This window comes from Trichomycterus rosablanca, chromosome 10, assembly GCF_030014385.1.
Source record: "Trichomycterus rosablanca isolate fTriRos1 chromosome 10, fTriRos1.hap1, whole genome shotgun sequence".
Taxonomy (NCBI): Eukaryota; Metazoa; Chordata; class Actinopteri; order Siluriformes; family Trichomycteridae; genus Trichomycterus; species Trichomycterus rosablanca.
This window is the reverse complement of record NC_085997.1, coordinates 12,365,008-12,391,072: the sequence shown is the minus strand read 5'-3', so window position 1 is coordinate 12,391,072 and position 26,065 is coordinate 12,365,008. Positions and strand designations below refer to the sequence as shown.

The 26,065-nt window shown below is 37.4% G+C and overlaps 1 protein-coding gene across 1 annotated transcript in view; it reads right to left on the bottom strand.

Moving 5' to 3' along the window:
• wnt3 (wingless-type MMTV integration site family, member 3) overlaps positions 1-25,612 on the bottom strand; it is a 40,576-nt gene extending 14,964 nt beyond the window's left edge. The window contains exon 1 of the mRNA XM_063003601.1: positions 25,533-25,612. Within this exon, the coding sequence (XP_062859671.1) occupies positions 25,533-25,612 (80 nt within the window). The remainder of the gene's footprint in view (positions 1-25,532) is intronic.
• Between the last annotated feature and the right edge of the window lie 453 nt (positions 25,613-26,065).

Sequence of the window (26,065 nt, the reverse complement as noted above, 5' to 3'; positions counted from 1 at the left end):
TCTCTCTCTCTCTCTCTCTCTCTCTCTCTCTCTCTCTCTGAGTGTGTGTGTGTGTGTGTGTGTGTGCAGAAGCTGAAACTAAGCGGTAGCTGACAGAAGGCATTGCAGTGACAGAGCATTTATCCAAACGCTGGGCATCTGCCTAAACACGGTCTCAGTACCACAGCACCGAAGCAAGCATGCCAGAAACCAATTCATTTTAATTGCCTTCTTCTTCTTCCTGACACAAGGACAGAAAGAAACGGTAAAAAAATTGCCATATCTGTGTTTTAACACGTTAGCTGTTATTACAGGCTGGAACACAACTGCACCCTCTTAACAGAGCTGTTAGTTCCGCGTGTGAAATGTTTTGGTCTTTTTGTTTATTCCACACGCTACACAAGCACAGTCTGTCACTCCTTTACCTCATAATTAGCCCGGTATTAATCATCATAAATCCTTGTCATTATCAATACTACATGTTTTCTCATCAACAAGAACTTGCTTAAATCCTGCTTTCAGTCAGGAAAAGATTTCCCAGGACTTTTCCCTCTTTCTGTATTTGAATGAGTTTTGCTTAGGTAATCCTGTTTTTCTCTATACAGAACATACAGAAAGTGAACTGGATACTCTAAATCGCACATAGGTTTGAATGTGAATGGGTGTGTGTGAATGCCCTGTGATGTTCTGGTGCTCTGTCCAGTGTGTATTCCTGCCTTGCAGCTAGGGTTTCTAGGTGGCACTGAGTAAATTTTAAGTAATTAGATCAGTGTAGTGGCACCCTGTCCAGAGTATACACCGATCAGCCATAACATTTTATCAGCTCCACTTACCATATAGGAGTACTTTGTAGTTCTACAATTACTGACTTTAGTCCATCTGTTTCTCTACATACTTTGTTAGCCCCCTTTCATGCTGTTCTTCAATGGTCAGGACCCCCACAGGACCACTACAGAGTAGGTATTATTTGGGTGGTGGGTCATTCTCAGCACTGCAGTGACACTGACATGGTGCTGATGTGTTAGTGTGTGTTGTGCTGGTATGAGTGGATCAGACACAGCAATGCTGATGGAGTTTTTAAACACCTCACTGTCACTGCTGGACTGAGAATAGTCCACCAACCAAAAATCTCCAGCCAACAGCGCCCTGTGACCACTAATGAAGATCTCAAAGATGACCAACTCAAACAGCAGCAATAAATGAGCGATTATCTCTGACTTTACATTTACAAGGTGAACCAACTATGTAGGAGTGTCTAATAGAGTGGACAGTGAGTAGACACGGTATTTAAAAACTCCAGCAGTGCTGCTGTGTCTGATCCACTCATAACAGCACAACACACACTAACACACCACCACCATGTCAGTGTCACTGCAGTGCTGAGAATGATCCACCACCTAAATAATACCTGCTCTGTGGTGGTCCTGTGGGGGTCCTGACCATTGAAGAACATGGTGAAAGCAGGCTAAAAAAGTATGTAGAGAGCTCACTGAGCTCTCAGTGTTTATTTATCTCCTTAAAGGTTAGAAAAAGGTTTTTAATATAGTATTGTAGAGGTGCATGTGTATGTATTGTTGTTAGTCCAAGCTAATTGGGGGGGCTGGTTGGGGGGGCTGGGCGGGTTCTGGGACCCAAGCTTTGGTAGTGTTCCCCAGCGGCTGTGTAGTTCATCAAGAGTAAACAAGGGCCCAGATCAGAGCACACTTACTCACTCACCATGACCTCATGGCCCTGCAGGGTGCAACACTATCACCAGCAATGACAACATCTCTGCTCCTGGCCCACACAAAGACCCTGTCACTGAAAAAATTCTCCTTGAAGACACTGTCTATCCACCCACTCCTCTGACTTTTCATTCCATCTATGTACCTGTGTTTTGATCTCATGTGAATTAAATGTGCAGCATTGTTAGTGTAAAATCACAGAACGAGAAACAAGACTTTATTTATAAAGAAGTACTTAGATTTTTTGTCAACCTTATATGAATTTACAGCATCTGCAGACAATGATGTTCATTTTTTTTTACTTTATTTGTTATTTGTACTGAGAAAAAAATTTATTCAAGACTTACTGATAATGAAAGTTTAAGTTTAGTTGTTAAGGCTGTCATAAACATTTAAATGAACTACATTCTGTAAATTCAAGTGTTTGCCAATACCTGCACATTACATCTGAAACCAAAGCCATTAAAAATGGGGTTGCTTCCCCTCTACTATAACAGCCTTCACTTTTTTTCATAGTCATGTATTTGGAATACAACTATGGAAATTTTTTTCCATTTAGCAACAATACATTTGTGAGAGTGGGTTTTGATTGACAAGAAATACATTTTAACTATTATGATGTTGAGGTCAGGGCTCTGTACAAGCCAGTCAAGTTCCTATATGCAAACTATATGTATGTAGTAAACATTATGTACCTCAGTTTGTACAACAAGGAACAAGGAAAAGGAAGCTTTCCTTCTTGTAGTAATTAGGGTTTTTTTTTTCTTGCCACTGTTGCTCGAGTCATGCTCATTATGGGGGTTAGACAAAGCTGACTTGTGACAATGGTTATTATAAAATGTGCAATTCGAATTTATAGTAATTTACAGTAGTTTGATTAATTGACAGTTTTATTTGACATTTACTGAAGTTACCAGACAATTTTATCCAAAGCAACTTATAGTTGAATACATTTCACAAGGGTTAAGGGTCTTGCTCTGCATTCCAACATCAGCAAATCAACAGTGGTGGGGCTTGATAAAGAAACAATCCGGTTATAAGTCCAGTAACTTAACTGCCACTGACTAAGCCCCTTTAGCTACAAGCACTACAATAAAATTCTAATGTGTGGCGTACAGATCTTAGAAAGCACATCAGAGATTTCTTAGCAAATATAGAATGTCACTTGAAGCCATTTCTAAGCAACCCATTATCATGTGTACAAACAATTCTACCAAATTATCCAGTTTTTGTCAAGTTCTCGAAGACAAATTTTCCCTGGAATACCAAATGTAATATAAAATCTATTAGATTCAGGTTTTTCCAGGAGTTAGCAGCTGCTAGAACACAGATGACACTGTCATCCTGTCATCACCAAACATACTGTAGCTTTACATCATCATGGGTTTAGAGGCTGCCATGCAAATAGAACACTGGCACCTTAAAGCTCAACCAATGTATAGTGTTGGTCACATGAGCAGACAAAAAAACAGGAGCAGGGGTTTCTGGAGCTTTTCAGGCCGTACTATTGTAAATGTAAATATATTAGCTATTTTGTATGGGCACAGGCAGTGGTGGATAAAGTACCTGAAAGCCATACTTGAGTAAAAGTACATTTCATGTAATTAGTGGCAACCATGTGTACAAAGTAGGAGTTTAAATATCTGACTAACGGATCTCTAGCTGTTGTGATGCTCTGTGGTGTGAAGTGCAAAAACCTCCCTCTACAGCAGTAACATCTTCTGTGTTACCTCGCCTTACATTCGGCTTACCAAAGATCCCGGCCGAGACTAAACCACAGATTTTTTTCTGTAATTTGTCTGTGAACTTTCATTTGTGCTTGGGAATTTTTAAGAGAGAAGGCATGTAAGAAGACTGGATCTAGTGCGAAATCAGTGCAAATCACACAAAGAATAGTGCACGCCGACTACAAAAGCTGAATCCCGGACATTTTTGGTGATTTAGGAATCCCGGCTGGATGCAGTTCAAAAAAACAACATGTCCGGTAAAAAGAGGACGTGTGGTAACGAGTATTGAATTTACATAGAGCAAATGTATCGGAGTAAAACTATACATTTTATTTAGGAAATGTAGTGGAATAAAAGTAAAAGTTGACAGAAATTTAAAAACTCAAGTAAACTACAGATACTACAAAAATACCATTACTTACTATAATAAAAATAGTAAAAATACTATAATTTTTACTATAGTAAAAATACTATTATTACTTTGTACATTACACCACTGGGCACAGATAAGTCACAAGCTGTAGTCATTTGTAATCGTTAATAAGAAACCAGTCCATGCCACCTATGGAAGTATATGACAAATGATTATGTTCCCATCATTTACTCACAGAAAAAACAATTACAAAATCATAGAAATCCCAAGACGGCCATGGCATACATGTCATACATGTCCTATAAGTGTATTTACCATTTTAATCTCTACTGTAGTCCACAGATTTTGCGGATTAAGATTTCAGTGAGAAAAGCAGGAGTATTACTTTAAGAAGCTGCATACTGTGAAGTCTTAGCCGCAACTCACTGAGGGAACCTTTGATACCTGAGCCGTGCGTCAGCTCGGCAAGCCACAACCTCACTACCTCCCACGCTGGGTCAGTTTAATTGCATATATTATACAGTACACGTGCTGTATGTGTGCGAGATAGGTTTGTACAATTAAATTCTTACTTTTTAGGAATACTCTTATTTATCATATTTAATGCCAATTTGACTAACCTATGTTTTTCGTGTAGAAATGATTTAATTCCTTTGCTTGATTGCCTGCCAACTTTATTGCTGATCCATAATTATTTTCTTTGAGCAATGACTTAAGCCCATATATCTGCCAGATCAGCTCCTGTAGTGGTGCTTACTGGAAGCCGATCTCCTTCCCCTTGGTGTTTGCTGAGTGAGTGAGGAAAAGACATAATTATCAGTCTGCTAAGTGTCTATTAATTCTTCACCCATGTGGATGAACGCAGTCAGTGTGCACAAGCATGGTGTTGGTTTACTGTAAAGCAAAACAATCCATGGTACAAATGAAATGGACGCCATATGAGTATCACTAAGAAATTAATTATACAGTATGTACATCTGATACGTGCATACGTGCATCCAATATGTTTAACTTATTATTCAATAATAAGTAAAACATATTTGTATGCCACATAATTAACCTGCACAGTTCCTTCACTTTTATCTAATGCACAATCTGCATATAGTTACATTGCATACAGCCATAACATTAAAACCTCCTTTTTTCTACACTCACTGTCTATTTTATCAGCTCCACTTACCATATAGAAGCACTTTGTAGTTCTACATTTACTGACTGTAGTCCATTTGTTTCTCTGCATACTTTTTTAACCTGCTTTCACCCTGTTATTCAATGGTCAGGACCACCACATGACCACCACAGAGTAGGTATTATTTAGGTGGTGGATGATTCTCAGCACTGCAGTGACAATGACATGGTGGTGGTGTGTTAGTGTGTGTTGTGCTAATATGAGTGGATAAGACACAGCAGTGCTGATAAAGTTTTTAAACACCTCACTGTCACTGCTGGACTGAAAATAGTCCACCAACCAAAAATATATCCAGCCAGCAGCACCCCGTGGCAAACAGCAGCAATAGATAAGTGATCGTCTCTGACTTAACATCTACAAGGTGGACCAACTAGGTAGGAATGACTAATAGAGTGGACAGAGAGTGGACAGTGAGTGGACACGGTATTTAAAAACTCCAGCAGCGCTGCTGTGTCAGTGTCACTGCAGTGCTGAGAATGATCCACCACCCAAATAATACCTACTCTGTAGTGGTCCTGGGAGAGTCCTGACCATTGAAGAACAGCATGAAAGGGCTAACAAAGCATGCAGAGAAACAGATGGACTACAGTCAGTAATTGTAGAACTACAAAGTGGACAGTGAGTGTAGAAACAAGGAGGTGGTTTTATTGTTATAGCTGATCGGTGTTAATACACCATTCATATTATATTGTAATAGTTTATCTTTATTTCCATTAGAACACAATATCTACTCATTCCTCCATTCTTTGCGCATTAACAAATGTCTCATACATATTGTAATGATTTTTCACAGTTCAGTGTTTTTATACTGTTTGACTTTATATTAGAAGTGCATTTTATGTGACACCACACCAGGAGTTCCTTGTTAATCCTGTAACTTTATGATTTTGTGAACTGTGTCCGCTAACAAATTTTAGCACATTGCTTTACTTAGATCTGAACCCTGTTGGAATTTGTTGAGTTTTTTAAAAAGGAGCTGGGGCAGTGTGGGGCCAGTTAATCACCGGGGTTCTAGGTATGTGGGTTAACACCTTACATTCCTGCTATTTCTGCTTTGTGTGAAGTGTTTTCAGGTGGCACCCACCATGACGTTCAAGATCAGGTGATTGCAAAAAATTAAAATAATACAAAAATAAAATTGACGGTCTATTATCCCACCACCACTGAGATTTGAAGCTGCCGGTTGGTCATCTCTACTGACATAATTGGTTGTGTCTGAGGCAGGGAAGAGTTTCTGATATAAAGTTTTGTCCCCATCAGACAAACGTTACAAATGACTATTATTTTTCATTTGGTAAACTAATTCCATTACCTGTACAGCCTATTTGACATATATAGTGAACTAAAACGTTTAATTGCTTTTTGACTCACAGTTCCAGAGTACACAGGCTCTTGGTTTAAAACTCACATCCAGTCAATGCCTGTGAGGAGTTTAGCCTGTTTTCCTTTTTAAACTGTCTGCCACATCTTGTTATCTCTCCACCTCTATGCTAAATTGCCCTTGTGTGCATGTGTGTGAGTAATTCAGTATTTAAAGTGTGATACGCTGCAATGGATTGGCACCATGTCAAGGGTGCATTTTTGCTTTGCACCTGGTGTTACCAGGTAGGCATCGTTACCCTGATCAAGATGAAGACGTTATTAAAGATAAAGGGAATAAAACAAGGGTTCTTACAATACAAAAAAATTTTGTATTATACATTACATATATCATGTTTGAAGCTATAATGTAAACCTGTTGTAAACCATGCTGTAAAACAACATGAGTTCTAATAACCTGGAATCAATCCTTGCAACTGGTCTCTATCAGTGAGAAGTTTTATATGTTCACCCTTTTATCTGTGTGTGCTTCATCTGTGTTTTTTTACCACCCAAAACATGCAACAAGTGGATTAGCTGCTCTAAATTGTCTAGATGTGACATTAAGTAATTGGATAAATGTGTGGTGTCCTGTGATGTACTGGCACCATGACCAGGGTGTATTCTAACTTCGCTTCCAGTATTCTCAAGAGGTGCCTGACCCACCGCTACCCTAATCATGATTAACGGTTAATTAAAAATAGCAAATTAAATTATTTAAAAATGATTATAAATAATTATAAATACTAAATAAATAATTAATGAAAATCTGTTTGATGGTAAGGTTGGCACAGTGAAGCAGCTGGTGGTTTTGGTTCCTAACAACAACACTGAGTTCCTGGGTTTGCATGTTCTCCTTGTGTTTTTAGTACTATGGTTTACGTACACTTTTCATAAACATATGTGTGACTAAGTATGTGTGAGTGTGTAATGCCTGAGGTATACTGGTGCCCTTTCTAGGGTGTGTTCTGGCCCTGCTCAGTGTTTCTGGGTGGCATTGGACCCAGCGCGTCACTGCCTAGTATAAAGCACTTACTTATATAAATAAATAGAATATAATAAAGGACGATTTTGTGTGAACAGGGTTGGGTTTGGATTTCCTGTGTATGAGCGTGTAGCACATCGCTGGTGCTGAAGGGAGCTTCTGTATATAAACACCAGGGGAACTCCTATCTAATAAGACTTGTTAAAGGGGCATGTGGGGTGAGGTGTAGCATACTCGCACGCGAAAAACATGTCATATTTAACTAACTCCAAATACAACAAACCTTCAGTTTGTATAAAACAGAAACAATTGGTTTCTAGTGGCTGACAAGCTGGGCACCAAACAACTTCAGAGTCTAGCAGGTGCATGTCTGAGCAGGTCAGAGGGCCACCTCCAGTCCTCGGGCTATCCCTCCCTCCCCCCCATCATCTCTCACTCTCTTTCTTTCTCCATGTCTCTCGCTCTAATGTCTTGTTTGTTCCCCCTCTTGTTCTCTTACTGCCTCGCTCTCTCTCCCTTCCCCTCCCTTCTCCTACTGTCTGGTGCTGGGTGGGCCAGGATACCGATGCTCTACAAAAAAATGATGCATACTCATGGACCATTGCAAACCACAGAAACGAAGCATATGAAGAGAGGGGATTCCTATGTACACGAAACAGATTGGTGTGTCCAATCCAAACAATCAGTTCAGGATTAAGACATGTCTTGACTCTAACAAGCACTTGTATATGTAGTAAATTACTTAGCATTCATTCATTCAGAGAGACAGGCACTACTTTTCCTTTTTCAGCATTTAATGATAGTCACATTTTCTTGCATTATTTTAGATGCTCGTAATCAATTACTGTAACCACTAGAAATAATCCCATATATTTACATGCCTCTGAGATGTATAGAGTTATTAAACTCACCCAAATTATCCAAACCATACAAACAGTTGCAGCTGGTACTTGGTGCACCAAGTCTGTGTAGATTTCCAGTTTCTGTCAATGTACTAAAACATACAAATGGTGGATCGTCTGCTCTAAACTGCCCCTGTGTGCAAGCATGCTGTCCTTTTATTGACTGATGCCTTGTCCTGGTTGTATTCCTGCCCTGCAACCAATATTTTCAGGTTACACCAGACCCATTATTATCTAGACCAGCAAGAATGAATCATTTTCAGTCTCATCAACTCATCAACTGTCTCATCAGTTGTTACTGAGGTATTTTTGTACAGATAGACTAGATCAGCCATGCACACACTCCAGCTTACAAATTCATAGAATCAGGATTTTTTTAGTGCAGCATGGTGACAGAAAATGCAGTGTGGGTGCACCAGGGTTTCGGGAACCTGCATTTATATTTTACTGCAGTCTGGCATGTGCTTTCCATGTTTTCTCATGCCTCCCAAAATGTGCAGAAGATATAACTCTATCTATAAGTGTTTGGTGTCCTTTAATAGATTTGATGCCCTCTAGGAAACATTACTATTTTTATAAATTAGTTAAAAGTGTGTACTACTAATAAAAATGGAACAAAATATGCATTTTGTCACCTATATGTTGACGAGTGCAAAGCGGATCAGCACTGTGTACGGAAAGACGCACCCTGACAGCACTCTTTTTCCCGTCTCTGTGCAGGCGCCATCAATCAGCCAGCAGAGGTCGTACCTATCCAGCTTAATATCCCACCCCTATCTGGCCAGTCGTTGTTCATGTGGCTGCTCAGCCCAGCTGGCAGGCAGGACACTACTGTATTATTGATAAGATTAATGTTTAAGGGAATAACTGGTATTTTAGCATGTAATTATATTTATTATTATGGGAAAAAATACTTGTGGTTTTTCTCTTAATTTGTCCAGTTTATTATTTAGGTAATAATCGTAAAATATTATTTACTATCCACTACAGTAAATCAGCAGAACTGTACATAGCTGTCAAAATCCAGAGAGTTTTAAGGTCTTTAGATGTATTTTGGGTAACCTTAAAGTTTTTATGTAACAAATTGTTATCTACATTTCTAGGTCTAAAACTAAATTCAAGCTCAGTTGTTTAACTAAATTGCTGGTCATTTTGCTTTGGTCTGTAATTTCTGCCAAACAAAGAAGTGTGTGTGAGAGGGCTATTTAACTCTTTGTGTCAAGAGAATTCAGGAGCCCTTTGAACTTGTGGATTTCTGACATTTGACCCATGCAGCTATTGAAAAGGGTGCCTTGTTAAAGTAGTGCTTAAGTTCATTACAAGGCCATAGATTGGACCTGCTTCCGCAGGCGGAGTGCAGGTCAGAGAACAGTCACCACTCACCTCTGGGTGTCTTTCTTAAATCCCTGCAAGCTAATACTAGTATACGTACAATAGATCTTTCATACATATATATATATATATATATATATACATAGAAATACTCTAAATACACTTTTTGAGATACATTCAATATATTTATAACACTATATTTGTTTTTTTTGGCTGTTTTAGCTAGATACATTTAGACTTTTAGAGTTTTTGACTAATAGAAGACTTTTGGAAAGAAGTGCATGGACTGACCTTTCATTATTGAGGGCAATTATTGAGGATTAGCCTGTTATTAGTACAACTCTATGATCCCCCATCCCAACTTTTAAAAATGTGTTTAAGACTAGTTGCGGTGTACAATATGTCCAAATTGATATCTATCTTTACATGTCAGCTCATCATCTAACTTTACATATAAAACATTAGCAGCAAAGAAGGTGAGTAGAACAGGGATATTAAAGAACTGAGAATTACTACGGTTGTTTGTGACAAGCCAGTTCTCAGAAAAAAGGAAAAATAGGGAGCTTTCAGAACCTGCAGGTTTGGCCATACAAGAGTGGAACCTGTACACGTCCAAATGGCACATCCCACACATAACATGGATTTACAGCTGGGGTCTGCTGGGGTGGTTTCATTGTGAGGCTCAAAACACTGCAACACTGAGGTGAGGTTCCAAAAAACTGAAGAATGCTGGCATTGCACACCAGTGGAACACTGGACCACCCTGAGCACTCAAATATCATCATCATCTTCAGAGAAAAACAAGTGTGCCAACAAATGAATTGGCAAAACTGAGAGAGAAAAAACATGATATACAGATAAACTTCCAAACTAAATTAATTCTTACAAGGCACAGGTGAATATCAATTAGGAGAAACTGATATATTAATCATCTGTGCCTCCGTGCCCCCTCTGCTGGCCAAAATTGCAATGCGGAATGACACAGAATGACACGTGACTCAATGCTGAATTCATTCAGCAAATATGACTGAGATGATACACGTTCCTGAAGATCTGTCTCCATGCTCTAATCTAGTCATTTCTCTTAATGACTCATCAATCCTTCTTGGTTCATGTTGCTAATCTGACCTGATCACGTTGGATCAAAAAATTAGGCCATTCCTCTTTATGGAACCCAATCTGATTGTTGCCAAGTCTCTTGTTATTTTGAGGCTGGACTATTGCAACTCCCTCATAAAACAACATATCCACATCAGACCTCTGCAACTGATTAAAAACACAGCCACATTCTTGGTTTTAATCAACACAAGCACTGTAACATCACTCCACTTTGGCGCTCACATCACTGGCTTCCTGTAGCTGCCCATGTTCAGTTTAAAACAATGATGCTTGCCTACAAAGCCAAAAATGGACGAGCCTCAACCTACCTTAAACCATTTATCACACCCTAATTTTCTTTATTCACCACTCAGAACTTGGGAAGGATGAGCATCAAGGCTCTTCTCTGTACCAGCATCCAGGTGGTTGAATAAACAGCTTTGTCTCCTACCATCTTCAAAAAACGACTACCACCACTTTATATCTGAATACAAACTAAGCTTTCTTACACTTACTAATGTCTCTATAATTGTAAACAAGGCACAAAAACCTTTCTGTTTTACAGCTGACATAGAGCTCAACTGAAACAACTAAAGGTTAAAAACCTTGCTCAGCCATGGCAACTTGGAGGTGTTGTGGCATAAACCCTCAACCTTCCAATCAAAAGGCCAGTACAACCTCCTTCTCTGAGATACAGACAGTCGTGCGCATTGGACACCTGGCCAGGTTGATAGCACCATTAAGATTCCAACTCAAGAGCTTCATCTCCCCTGCCACTGCTGTTTCAAGATGAGAGGTTAAAGCAGAAGAGCACAGTTTTAAGCAATAACACACCTTTAAGTCTGTTAAAGTGAGGAGAGCATGTTTGCCCTAGGCTGCATGACCAAGAAGAGGCCCAGAGTGAGAGAGAAGAGAAACAGAAAAGAGATGAGAGGGATTAGAGAGAGAAGCAGTCTGTCACATCCATTTCTCTCTCTCTTCTTTTCGTATTTCTCCCCAGGCACTGTTTGAAGCTTCATGGAAAGTAGGGTGGTGTGTTGTTAGGAAGGGTGAGCATTGAGGGGGAGGTTGTTCTGTTGCTACTTGCACTCATCGGCACTCCTCTGGTTCGCCATGCTACAAAAAGTATATAGGCATTCTATGCTACAGCTTACTACTGCAGAAATTACACACCTACACATATATTTCTGCACAGTGCACCATAAATACTAATGCAACAAGCCTCGCTTTGGTTTTAACATAATTGAGGCTCATTGTTTGGCTCCTTCTAATTAGGAGTCAGGGAGTGCGCTGTCTCTCAGTAATGCAAGATGACTTTCAGTGTTAAAAGGCATGCACGGCTGTAATTTATTCCACGAGTATGTTCACATACTGCCGATGGCAAGATTTTTCTTGATGCAAAAAAGCAATTAGAGAGACAAGGCAGTCTACTGTGTTTTTACAAAGGCACATGTTAATGAATGATGATTATTTTTAACATGTAGCACTAAACTTAGCTTATTATCCAGATCTATTACGCATTGGGGAAATCAATCCGGCGACCACAGCATACCCAGACTTTAAGAAAACTTTTCCTCATTTGCACTTTTTTATAACTTTATTCTTAGTCTTTTAGACCCAGGTAAGCAAAGCAGATTAGCAGAACTGTATCCAGTAATGTGTTTTGCAGGTTTGGACATTTTAGCTGTGATGCTATAAAGACATTTGTCAAGGTTATAGAAAATGTTTACAATAATGTAATAATGTAGTTGGGATGCTTTATTAGTTCTATGTTCCTAAATACTTGCTCAGTGTTCCAGACATGATGCAATAATGGTGTAATATTTTTAGACTGTTTGTTTATTATGTTTATTAGGATTTTAACGTCATGTTTTACACTTTGGTTACATTCATGGCGAGAAACGGTAGTTACTCATTACACAAGATTCATCAGTTCACAATGTTACATTGAACACAGTCATGGACAATTTAGTATCTCCAATTCACCTCACTTGCATGTCTTTGGACTGTGGGAGGAAACCGGAGCACCTGGAGTAAACCCACGCAGACACGGGGAGAACATGCAGACTCCACACAGAAAGGACCTGGATCGCCCCACCTGGCGATCGAACCCAGGACCTTCTTGCTGTGAGGCGACAGTGCTACCCACCAAGGCACCGTGCCGCCCTGATTTTTAGACTGTCTCTATAATTAAAATGTAATTTAGTAATGGTTCTATGGGCTGAAAATGTTGCTTAATGTTCTAAAAACTTAACATAATAGTTTGCTCACAGTGCTTTAAGAAGTTGATAATGCTCTGACAACTTGTCTATCGCTGTTGGTTGGTTATAAAAACAATGTTTTTATAATTCTGAAAAATGTTCAGAATACTGCAGTATTTTAGCTTAATGTTAAGAAAATTTGAGATGCTAGTTTGTTTTTTATAGTAGCTTTAGCAGTGTATGTTGTCTGTATGAGGTAAGTAAATAAGTAAGGGAAATAGTATTTGACTTAGTTAGTATGTGAGCTGGGCATTTAGATGTGCTATGTGGCTTACAGATGCCAGTTGAGCTCCAGAGTAAGACTTTCATGCTCTTTGGTATTTAGTTGTGTTTTTTCCTCGCCACACTTTTGATTTGCTTTCCAAGTGCTCAAGGCTGATCAGATAAAAAATGACAGAACTTCTGAAAAATGTTCAAACCTGTTCCTTCTGCCTTCCTGCTAAACCATCCTCCCCCCTCCCCTGTACTCGGCGGAGACTCAAAGCGAGCTACCGGGACGGGGATCCCCTCCAGTCAAAACAGTGAACCACTGCCTGCCTGCTGCCTGCCTGCACAAACTGCTAAGTGCTGAATGTGTCAGGCTATTAGCACTCATACAAGCCTCACAAACGGCTGCGGACTGAACAGACACATGCTTTTAATTTGAGCTGATCAGTTTCTGACTTGAACAGTTCTGATTGATCTAAAAATGACAGCTTCTGTTAAAAGAAAGACATATGTATTTGATTTGTTAAGAATGTCACATCATGTTTTACACAGTTTACATAGACACAAACAGTAAAAATACATTTGTATACACAAAGCCTTGACAACAACAATTTTAAACTGCATCTTGGTAATGTTCCTGCATTCAGATTAATATACACATTCCCAAAGCAATGTGTAGTTAAGACAACAGACTAAATAACTGGGCGATAAAAAAGTGCAAATGTCACCTCTGTTTATGCTTTTCAGCTGCATGTACTAGTCACACAGAGCTGATGAAATGTTTTAATTAATGATTCATCTTAATTTTGCAAGCCATTTTGCTTACAAGGCAGAGTTCAAAGCAACAACAGAGATTTAAACTGGCTGCATCCCAAATGCCACACTACTGATAGATAGATAGATAGATAGATATATAGATAGATAGATAGATAGATAGATAGATAGGTAGATAGATAGATAGATAGATGGATAGATGGATAGATGGATAGATAGATAGATAGATAGATGGATAGATGGATAGATGGATAGATGGATAGATAGATAGATAGATAGATAGATAGATAGATGGATAGATGGATAGATAGATAGATAGATAGATAGATAGATAGATAGATGGATAGATAGATAGATAGATAGATAGATAGATAGATAGATAGATAGATAGATAGATAGATAGACAGATAGACCAATCAGCCATAACATTAAAACCACCTCCTTGTTTTTACACTCACTGTCCATTTTATCAGCTCCTCTTACCATATAGAAGTACATCGTAGTTCTACAATTACTGACTGTAGTCCATCTGTTTCTCTATGTACTTTTTTAGACCTGCTTTTACCCTGTTCTTCAATGGTCAGGCCCCCCACAGGACCACCACAATTTATACCACAACAGACTAAATATTATTACCACCTAAGCTATTATTTAGGTGGGATCATTTTCAGCACTGCAGTGACAATGACGTGTGTGTGTGTTGTGCTGGTATGAGTGGATGAGTGGAGCAGCGCTGATGGAGTTTTTAAATACCGTGTCCACTCACTGTCCACTCTATTAGACACTTCTACCTAGTTGGTCCACCTTGTAGATGTAAAGTCAGAGATGATCGCTCATCTATTGCTGCTGTTTGAGTTGGTCATCTTCTAGATCTTCATCAGTGGCTGAAGATTTTTGGTTGGTGGACTATTCTCAATCCACCAGTAATGGTGAGGTGTTTAAAAACTCCAGCAGTGCTGCTGTTTCTTATCCACTCATACCAGCACAACAAACACTAACACATCACTACCATGTCAGTGTCACTGCAGTGCTGAGAATAATCCAACACCCAAATAATACCTGCTCTGTAGTGGTCCTGTGGGGGTCCTGACCATTGAAGAACAGAGTGAAAGCAGGCTATAAAAGTATGTAGAGAAACAGATGGACTACAGTCAGTAATTGTAGAACTACAAAGTGCTTCTATATGGTAAGTTGAGCTGATAAAATGGACAGTGAGTGTAGAAACAATGGGGTGGTTTTAATGTTATGGCTGATCAGTGTAGATAGATTAGATAGATAGATAGATAGATAGATAGATAGATAGATAGATAGATAGATAGATAGATAGATAGAAAGATAGATAGATAGATAGATAGATAGATAGATAGATAGATAGATAGATAGATAGATAGATAGATAGATAGATAGATACTTTATTTACAAATGCAAATAAAGTAAGTAAGGTGTAGCAAATGTAAAATGTTACGTTTCTCCACTAGAAGTTGTATGGACCCACATTATTTAGTTTACAGGATGTGATTTCGGACACAGCCAAAAAGGTCTCTCTCTCCTGAAGGTTGAATAATTAACTAATAAATACTGTAAGTTATTACAGTAGTAAAGTGGATTATTTTACTAAACAAGCGTGGATTTTGGAAAGTATGTGGTAAAAGTCTGTTCTCATTTTCCATTCACTTAATAGAACATTTACATTGTACAAGTAAAAGATTTGACAACAATGTGCTAGACAGATATTTACCACTTGCTCACTGTGGTCACTATGTACATGTGTAATGTGAATAAATTATTGAAACAGGGTCCTGAATCTAAACTTAGATGTATGTGCAAAGTCCAGTTTCCTATCACCTGGCAAAATCTTACAGAAGGTAGCTTGGTGACTTTAAATTGCCTTTAAGTGTGAAATTTAAATAAATGGGTCAATGTGTGGTGCTGCGCAAGTGGCTATCCCAGCATGTATTGTAACTATTTGCTCAGCACTTCTGGGCACCACCACAACTCTGATCAGGAGGGAGCATTTATGAAAGATAATGATCGAATAATAAGAAAAATGGAGACGAATGATCTGCTCTGGTGACACCTAATGAGTACAACTAAAAGAAGAAAAAGATTGAATAATTAGAAAAAAATACAACGTGTTATATCAATGTACATGTGTACAATTTGAATTATGGTTTAAAAGCTGGGGTTAGAACACATAGTCAGTTATTATACAGCACTCTTAGAACCAGGAGGGTTAACAGCCTTGCTCAAGGGCCCAACAGCACCTGCTTGACAGAACTGGGATTCAAACCCACAGTCTTCCAATTGATAGCCTTGAGCTCTAACCACTGAGCTTCCACTGCCCCTAAGTAAGCACGAGATGCAACCATTCAAATACCACATTCTTAGCACTTAAATTGTTGTGTTGAGCAACTGGTCGTTTCCTCACCTCAATCAAAAGTTCCATTCATACACTGGAAAAAATATGCTGAAGAGACAAGTGAGCCAACCTCATCCTCCTGCTTGCAGCCACAAGTTTAAGAAACCATTACTACCTGTTTTCTGGCAGTGATTCTCTCTATTAACTGCTTTTACCTCTCCTCTCTCTCATTTTGCTTTTAGTTGGTTTTGTTGTTCTTGACCTCTTCTGTTTCCTTCATGCACACTTACTTATGTCCACTTGTGTCTCACCCGCGTACTTAGTTCTTGTATCTGGGTGTGTGTGCGTGCATGTGTGCCTGTGTGAGGATGACCTGTAAGATAACCTGTGAAGGCTGGATGATGCACAGAGTGCAGGTGTACTTTCTTAGTCATCACTCCTTCATTGTAGTGTCTGTGGCAGTGGACCTTCTTACTCTTACTGACCTATTGTGCATCAGTGGTCAGTCTGTCTGTCAGAATTAGTATATGCATGATATTCTTGTCTGCATCTATCAAGCCTATAATTGTTCTGCATTGTTTTCCTCTTTGTGATACTGTATAACCAGCAAAGCCACTACAAATTGATCTTTCATTGCAGATCTGAGAGAGTAATCTACTATCTGCAAACCTGATAAGCATCTGTATGAACTTCAGTTATCATATTGCAAGGAAGTTATATTCTAAAAACAACTACTAGATTTACACTGACACTAATCTAATTTAGAGTTTTCATATATAAGCATTATCAGACTGACACTGCAGTTTGTTTAAAAAAAATCATGTTATAACAGCACTTTATCCTGGTCAGGGTCATGGTGGGGCAATGCAGTAACACACATTATGGACAGGAAGCCAATCCATTGGGGGGCATCTCTTTTCCTTCTCAGATATAGCCACTCATGTCTGTATGTATAGACATTTGACCCTGTTTCCAACTGGTAGTGTGATTCCTGCTGTAAGAGTAATTACCGTAGTAAGAAACCGCTGCTTTGATTTGTTGTATGTTACTTTCTGATTTGCTTTAATGTCAAGAATAAGAATAGAAAGCTAAGTGCAGTAATTACAATAAGTCTATATGCAGCTTCATTAAAAACATTTGAATACATAGTAGCTTATTACAGGCTATAAAGATTTACACCAAATATCTGGTGTAATTTTGACAAATCTAAAATATTGTTTTCTCATCACTGCACTTGAATGGATGTCAGAATGTAAAATTAATTGTACACAAATTACAGCCAAACACGCTGCCATCCCACAGGTTTTTGTGTAACATCGCTACTAAATCTTATAATGAGAACGCTCTGGGTCCACATGAGTCAGGAAGTAATCTAATTATTGTAGCAGCTGTATAGGTAGTAAAGCTGTAAACCATTTCATATAAATGCACATGATTTATAAGGTTATCTAAAAAAGTTGTCTGCAAACAAGATGTGTTACAAGTCTTTTTACTGTCACATTTTTATATTCAAAACACCCTTAGTTTTGTATTTACATGTAAATTGTACATGTAGATTGTACAAAATTTTAAAGATGTAAAACATTTCCAGGGCGCTCGGGTGGTGCAGCAGACCACAGTGTGACTACACAGACATGATTAACTAAATCTGAGAAGAGGGATGCCCGAAGTCCTGCGAAGAATTGGCGCCCTGTTCAGGGTATTCCTGCTGTACACTCAATGTTTCCTGGTGGAACCAGGCTTGCCACAACGGTGATTAAAAACAAACAAAAAATAAGAAATCATACATTGATTTCTTGAAATCTAACATGGCCTTACTTCTGTTCATTATCATATATCTTTTTATCTTACCTAATAAATAATCTTTAATGTATTTTTTAATGCATTTTCATTAACCACTTAATCCTAGTCAGGGTCGTAGTGTGACCAGCACCACCCAGGAACATTATTATTTACTTACTCACTAACATCTTGGCATATGGGAGAAAACTAGAGTACCTAGAAAAAACTTGCATGGACATAAATCAAACATTGTCTGTGGTCACTGTCATTGTCTGTCCCTGTGTCAGTGTGGGATTTTTCTGGGTTTTCTTTCACCTTCTTAAAACACACAGAAGTTAGAAAGTGTGTGATGTTATCTAAAAAAATGGTGCCTTGTCCAGTGTGTATTGGTTGACTCTGGATACAGTGCAAACCTGACCAGATATGGAGCGGGAGTAAAAATTAATGAATAAATGTAAATTATTTTTAATTCAGTGTTAAAGATATTTACCTCATAAAATTTAGAAATCATACATTTCAAATCTGTACATTTAAAATCCAAAATGCATTCCTTATAATGAGATTTAAGCACACAGGTTCTCACTTGCATCAAGATGTATCAAGAGTATATGTATTTAAGTTGTTGTGATAATCACTGATAACTTCAGATGCGGAAGATTAGGATGAACAACACAGGAGGATACCTTTAATACATTGGAAAATGCATTGCATTGTATTATATCGTGTTTCATTGTGAAACCTGTGCCCTGTGGGATGCAGAGCTAATATGTGCAAATATTAATCTCTTCGCTTTTATCGGTCAACAAAGCATAGATAAGCAGCTCTCTTCCTCTGTGCTTTACCCCGCCGTGCTTTTCACTCTCTCCATGTGAGTGCGCCACTTTCCATAACCCCCTATTATTGATATCGAACCTCTAAGTCGGGAGAATAACATTCTTTCTTGCAGCCTACGTGTTTGCATTCAGCCTGTCTCTCTTAAGTGGCTGGGCGGATGCCTGGACATCCTTGATCCTTTTCACACTGAATTGCAAACGGAGGATTTTCCCGCACTAAGTATCATTAAAGTGCTCCTACTGGCCGTCGTGCAGGGGGTGTCGGGTGGATAATGACATTCCTGAAACTTAGAGATGGGTCCTAAAGTTCTATTCAAGCCGGTAGGAGCAGGTCAGAATCCCCACGGGTTCCTCGGGGCTATCTCATTCACTCTGTCTTTCCCACATAAAAGAAAAATTGCAACTTTTGCTGGGGAATTTTTTTTTATTTTTTATTTTTTTTACCCCTTTTTTTTTTTTTTTTCTTTTGTACCCAAAGAAAGGCTTCTAGTATATTTTATCTTCCCAAAAGTAGATGCAATTTTCGAAATTATTTATATAATACACTGTGGCGCTTGGTTAAGTATTTATGTACATTTCTTAACAACAGCAGAAAAATAATGCCTTAACGACCAGCTAAATTTAAACCTACAGTCTTTTAAGGACAGATTAAAAACACTTGATATTGCAGGGGGCATGGGCAGGGCAGAATTCACAGCAGGTCAACATTTACTGTGTCATTTTCACAAGCAGGGGTGGCAATAATGGTGGGTTTCTCACCTCCACCTTTCTCTTGAACTAATTTTATATAGGGAACTGGTGACTTCTGGAATCTTCTACATCTCTTCCTGCTCTATGACTCCTGCTCACAAGAACTTTCTTTATCCAGCATTTAATAAATAATATTAGTATCAAATTAATAATGTACAGACCAGTTGAATCTGAACCCACAAAATAAAAAGAAACATTTAAAATTTTGTTTATTGTCCTTTCATTGTTAAGGAAAGCTTTCCATGTTCTATGCCTTTCAATATAAAAGCAACTGCAATTTTAAAACTATTTATATGTTTCTATGTCGTGCATTTGTGAATTTAATAGCAGTAAACCAATTTAAATTTAGACACTTGCAAGCCAAGCCTCATCTGCATTGTTTGCTGTCAGCTTCCTCATTTTGTTTTAGTAACTGTTCAATAATAAGTTAATGTAGATCAAGATAAAGGTTGGTGGAATTAAAATAAAATGCCTAGAAAAATGTTTTTAAAGCTATTTAAACACAAGTCTGTGGTGCATTTTTCATGTACAACAATAAAACCCACTAAAATTCTAATTCAAGAAAATTAAAAGCCATCATTTCCACAACCAAGAAGAGGAAAATTGAAAAATCAAAATGTACAGTAATTATATGATATTATAGTGCAACAAGACACAAACGTTTCTGTGTGTCTGGTATTTTAAAGGCATTTTGCTTACCTGAGGCCCAGCGTGAGCGCTCACTCATCATCTGTAATACATATGCAAACAAACAAAGCCAGCCAAACTGACAGGGTTCAACAGTGCCCTTTAGATACAGATAAGCTGTATACAGAGTGTGCATGATCAGATGAATTAAGCAAAGTCTGGTACAAAAATAATCAAAACTGCTATTGGCTTAAAATGAACCCAGAGGCTTGCTTTAAGTTTTGTATTAACGAAAACACGTATGATGACTAGGTAGATCATATAGTTTTTAACAGTTTGGTGTTAATAGGTCACAAATGTCACTATAATCATTTAAAATGTAAAGACATTTGTTAGTCTGTAAATCCTGACAATTGTGACTGACAATGGCTTATTATTTTTTATATGACACTCAGATCCACAATGAGCTAAATTCTTATAGATATATTCTTAACAATTATATAGAGTATTAAAGCTTCAGTAGGTAACTTAGACAATTAAGTCACCTTTAGTTCACCTCTCTTACTGACAAATGCAATAAGACGGAGGGATCTGCAATAAGAAGGAGGAATATTTTGTAACAGCAGTTCTCAGGGTTGCAAAGAATAAATCAAAATAAATTCATGTAATTAATTTTGGGGTGTAGTCATAATGACATATAATAAATAATTGCACTAAAACATTCAAACCTTTTGTTAGGACAGCTCACACCTATATTTACAGTATTTATTGTTTTAAACAATAAGGTTTCGTTGTGGAGATTTAAAATACTTGAAATACCAACAACTACTTTACGTTGCTGCTGTTTAAGATTTATTTGGTTGTGTAATTTTTGATTATGTTTGGCATGAATTAATTTATCATTCCTATACAAGCTGCTGCAGTTAATTACATTTGTTTTATTTTAATATGATAAATATGTTATTCACAAAACAGTTCTTCTAAAAGTTTCTGTTTTTCTGCCTGACGCAAATCCCTGTAAAGCCGCTTTATGACTGTGAATGTGTATTGTTAAATGTACTATACAAATAAAATTAAACAAAATATGGTTCATATAATTAAAAAGATGCTTTTATGATACATATATTGTGTCAAGGCATTTATCAATATTACAATATATTATCATCAGGATGCACATTTCTTAATGTCAGGTGTCACTGTAGGTAAATTAACATTAAAATATACTGTTGCAATTATTTTTTTAAATCAAAAATTGTCAAAAGTATTGGTGTTAATTCTGAAAAGATTCTACTTTGAATAAATGTAAACATTTTATAGTGTGACACCATGGTTTTATGGGCATGTTGTAATTAAAAACCCAGCCCAAAATGTAGTGATACATATAGTGTATTGTTTACTGTCTTAAATAATGACCATATAAAGGACAAATCACCCGTTGTGTAAGCATAGTGTAGTACTTTAGGGGATTAAAGATTTTATTAATGAATACATTACTATGCAGTTATTAATAATTAAAATGTAATATTAAAAATAGTATTAATATTTAAATTAGTCTATGCTTTTTATTCAGTTGATCAAGCATTTCCCCTCTATTTTTTACTTAGTATATGCTTTTATTTTAAAATTACAAAATTGTAATTATATTTTTATAATAGTTTTTAAAGAAATTAGAGTTTTAAAATCCACAATATAAATAGTATTCATGAACAGAATAGTAATTTTTCAGACTTCTTGCATAGTTTAGTCCTTTTTGGTCTAAATAATAATGGACTATTAATCAGGTGTTGTATGACAAATGTATAAAAAAGTTTCAGTAAATGTATAAATCTAATAAAAATACACATCACTGTATGTAACTGGTAAAACTGATTTTATATCATTCAGATATATATATCTCTTCTCTTTTGATGGAAACTTATTCAAATACTTTTACAGACTGGTTTTAAAACCTATACTGCACCATAATTCAAATTCAGATGAGATTTAAAATTCAGACAAATTTAGAAATAGTTAAGGTATGGGTTTGGTGTAGTTTAAGATACATGTAGTGATTTTCTTTTGACCTCATTTGTAAAGATGATTAAATGCAGTCACATTTCCCTCACAAATTGGAATGATATGTTTAGGATGATGTTACCACAGCAATAAGTAAAATAATAATAAATAATTTTAATCAAATTGTGAGCAATAAAGTAATTATTTAAGGATTTTAAATTTAAATGTATTTACAGAGCGCTTAACAACAGAACTATTTCTTAAATCAGCTTTAATCTGGGTCCAAATCTCATAATGAGCAAGATGGCAATAAAACAAACGAACAAAAAAATTAAAGAGGAATAATAAGTGATTTGTTCAACCTTTTGAATCTTTTTTAAATAACAAAGATAGAACGAAAACATTTCCAATGTTTTCACCTTATTGTATTTTGTAAATAGAAACACATTAAGAATGTAATGCCTGACACACGCCAAAAAAGATGGGACATATATAAAAGTGAAAAGTTTATAAAATATTCAGATTACACCGTTCCACAATAAACAGCTGAATTAATAACAGGTGAGTCTTTATAAGTCTTTATAAGTGATGATGAGGGCAAGGCTTTAGGAGAGAATTGCTAATAACTTCAAAAAGAACATTTCTCAATGCAAGATTGCAAATAGTTTAATCTTTCACCACCTACTATTCACAATCTAGTGAAAAGATTAGAGGAGTTCGGAGAGATCTCAGTCTGTGTATTGTACAGCGGAAAACCGTGTTGAATGTGTGGTACCTTTGAGCTCTCAGACATAACTGCATGAGATTTACTGTGTTTTACATCATGTTACTGTGATATATGGGCATGGACTCAAGAGGACTTCAGAAAAGCATTGCATCAGTAAATGCAACCTGAAACACTTTTACACAAAGAGAAAGCCGTACATCAAGTATATGAGGTTTTCTGAGCCCAGTCTCATCCCTGATGATCTGGAGACAGTGGAAATGTGTGCAGTGGTCAGATGAGTCCATGGTTAAGCTTGTTTTGGGGAAAAATTGACATTGTGTTCTTTTAGCCACTGACTGACTGTCATCAGTGAAAGGTGCAAAATCCAACATCTTTTATTGTGTTATTGTGGGGGGGGGGGCAATCAATGCCTATGTAATGTATGACTTGCATATGTTGAAGTCTTGTATCAAGCAAGAATAGAGTGTGTTGCAGGCATCAAATTCTAAATGTGTTTATATTTACAAAATACACTCAAGTTGATCAGTGAAACATTAAAAATCTTTCTACATTTATAAGTTTAATCAAGATTCAAGAGAAAGAACAAATCATAAATTATTCTTTTCACTGTGTTTTACAAAACCCTAAAACTTTTCTGTGAGATAAGGCAGGGTAAAACCTAACATCCCATCACTGATATCCTTCACACTTTGTCCTCTGTACTTCTTAGGGCAAACAGCTGGAGAAGAGCTCAAACCTTCCTTGAACCTTCTCTCTCCAGCACCTGCTCACTCACCTGAAGCCATGTAGCCCTTTTCATCTCTCTCTCTCATTTCTCTTAGCCTCCACTTCAGATGCGTCACCCAAATCAAAAAGGACATACATTGTTAGCTCGGCTGGTGAAAACTACACTGTTATATTAGTTGGTTTAGGAGGGAACAGCTGCAGGTCATTCATGCACGCACACACACACACACACACACACACACACACAGTGCCTTGTCACAGAATATTGGCTCAGATCGCTAGTGCCAGTGTAAACCCATGCTTCTGTGACCACTCCAACACTGTGGCCTGCGGTGTGTGTGTGTGTGTGTGTGTGTGTGTGTGTGTATGTGTGTGTGTGTGTCAGCGCTTGCACTGTAAATGTAACCAGAAGATGCTGGTGGTTTGGAATACAACAGGAGCTGAGATCACATGCTAACTGCTACTGCTAGGGCTCATTAATCCTGACAAGTGTTGTATTGGGTGCCAGTCAGGCTTTAGTCATAAACCCATGCAAATAGTTTACTAAAAAAACAAAAATGAAAGCAAGAAAAGTCCCATGGGCTCAGCATACACAGACCAGTAGGTAACATTCATTCTGACATGTGTAAGAAGCTGGTGGACTTTTTGTAATGCCTAAACGAAAAAGAAAGAGAACAACCTATAGTATTTTTTGTGTTATATATGTTATACTATATGTATACTTATATGTTTAAATAAATATTAAATAGGTTAATGTATGGTTTGTAATATATAATTGTGCAGTATCACTTCTGCACAATTGTGGAAAGTTTAGTAACATCAAAGAATGTAAAAAAATATATAGTGAAAATCTGCCCACATTTACTGTCTACAAATGTAATAAATTTTGTGGCGCTTTTGATAATGTACTAAGATCCAGTGACGGCTCTCACAGTGAGTATGAAACCATTTAGGGATCTAAAAAAAGGTCTTTTAGATCAAATTATAGATCGAAATTGTATTGACAAATCTAAAAATGTGTTCAAATCCAGTGACGTCTAAAAAAATTTCAAAGATTATTTGACAGATCTAAAAATGTGTACAAATTCAGTGATAGGTCTAAAAATGTGCAGTAATTAAATGACAGATGTAGGACAGATTTGCCCTAATACAGTGATGGATCTAACAACGTGCATAAATTAAAGGACAAATAAAAAAATGTGCATGACAGATCTGCATGACTCCATCTGTTTGATTTATACCAACAAACAGTGCACATCAGTAACCCTTTAAATACATAACATGCTCATGTAACATGCTCAGACGCTCAAATCATTTACAATTTCAAAGTTCAATTTTACAGTTTTTACTCCAAATGTACAAAGCTAAAACGATCTAACATGGATAGATTCATACGTTAAAAAGAATTATGAAGTGACACTACTTTACACTTCCAAAACGGCAACAAAGCTAAAACCACATGCTAAGACAATCATGTAAGTCATCTTATTTTAACTTTAAGTCTGAACGTTAAACTCTTACTGAACTGTCACACTAATACTTTTATTACCCAAATGTTTTGTCTGGTTCTGTCCTGAAACTTTAACATTAAGGCAAAAAGACACGAGAAAAGGCAAGCAAGCAGAAAACTACAAGCTAGCCTTTTCCGTTTCACTAGAGACTGAGGTTAAGATTCTTTGGACTGAGCTGAGAACATTTTTTTCCACGCAGTCAACTGAAAGTGTTCATACATTTTCTTTTCTGTGTAAAATGATCGTTGACCAGTGTTGGCCCAATGCTGCTGGAGAAAGTGATGTAGGAAAGTAGAGACTGTAGCTACTCACCACCAAATGGGATAGCCTCCAAGCACTCGCGAGCTGGACAACCACACGCACAGTAGATATCCAACAAGGTACAAATCCATGAGGTATGTGTGGGTGGAAATGTCTATTGATCAGTACATAGGACTCCCGCTAAGGGGCCAAAAATATAGCCTGCACAGGTCTTAGAGGAAAACTATGTGGTATTAAATTTTAATTTCAAATAAAATACAGACAAACTAACTATATGTCTCTTTTTTATCGAAACAGTAAAGTGTGTTTGCCTCCTAGTAGTTAGGGGAGTAAATGTCTCACACACTCACACACGCTCCTACCCGTCGTCTCTAACCCTCCCTCTTTCTGAGCTTCTTCCCTAAGGTACATATCTTTTTCTCTCTCCACTTTTTTACCCTCAGGATGTCTCATCCACAGGGCCAATATTAGTGAGAGAGAGAGAGAGAGAGAGAGAGAGGGAGAGAGAAAGATAGGATGATGGAGGTTTGGAGATGTCAACCAGCAAGCCAATCAGAGAGCATGGCCTTAGGTTACGCAAAAAA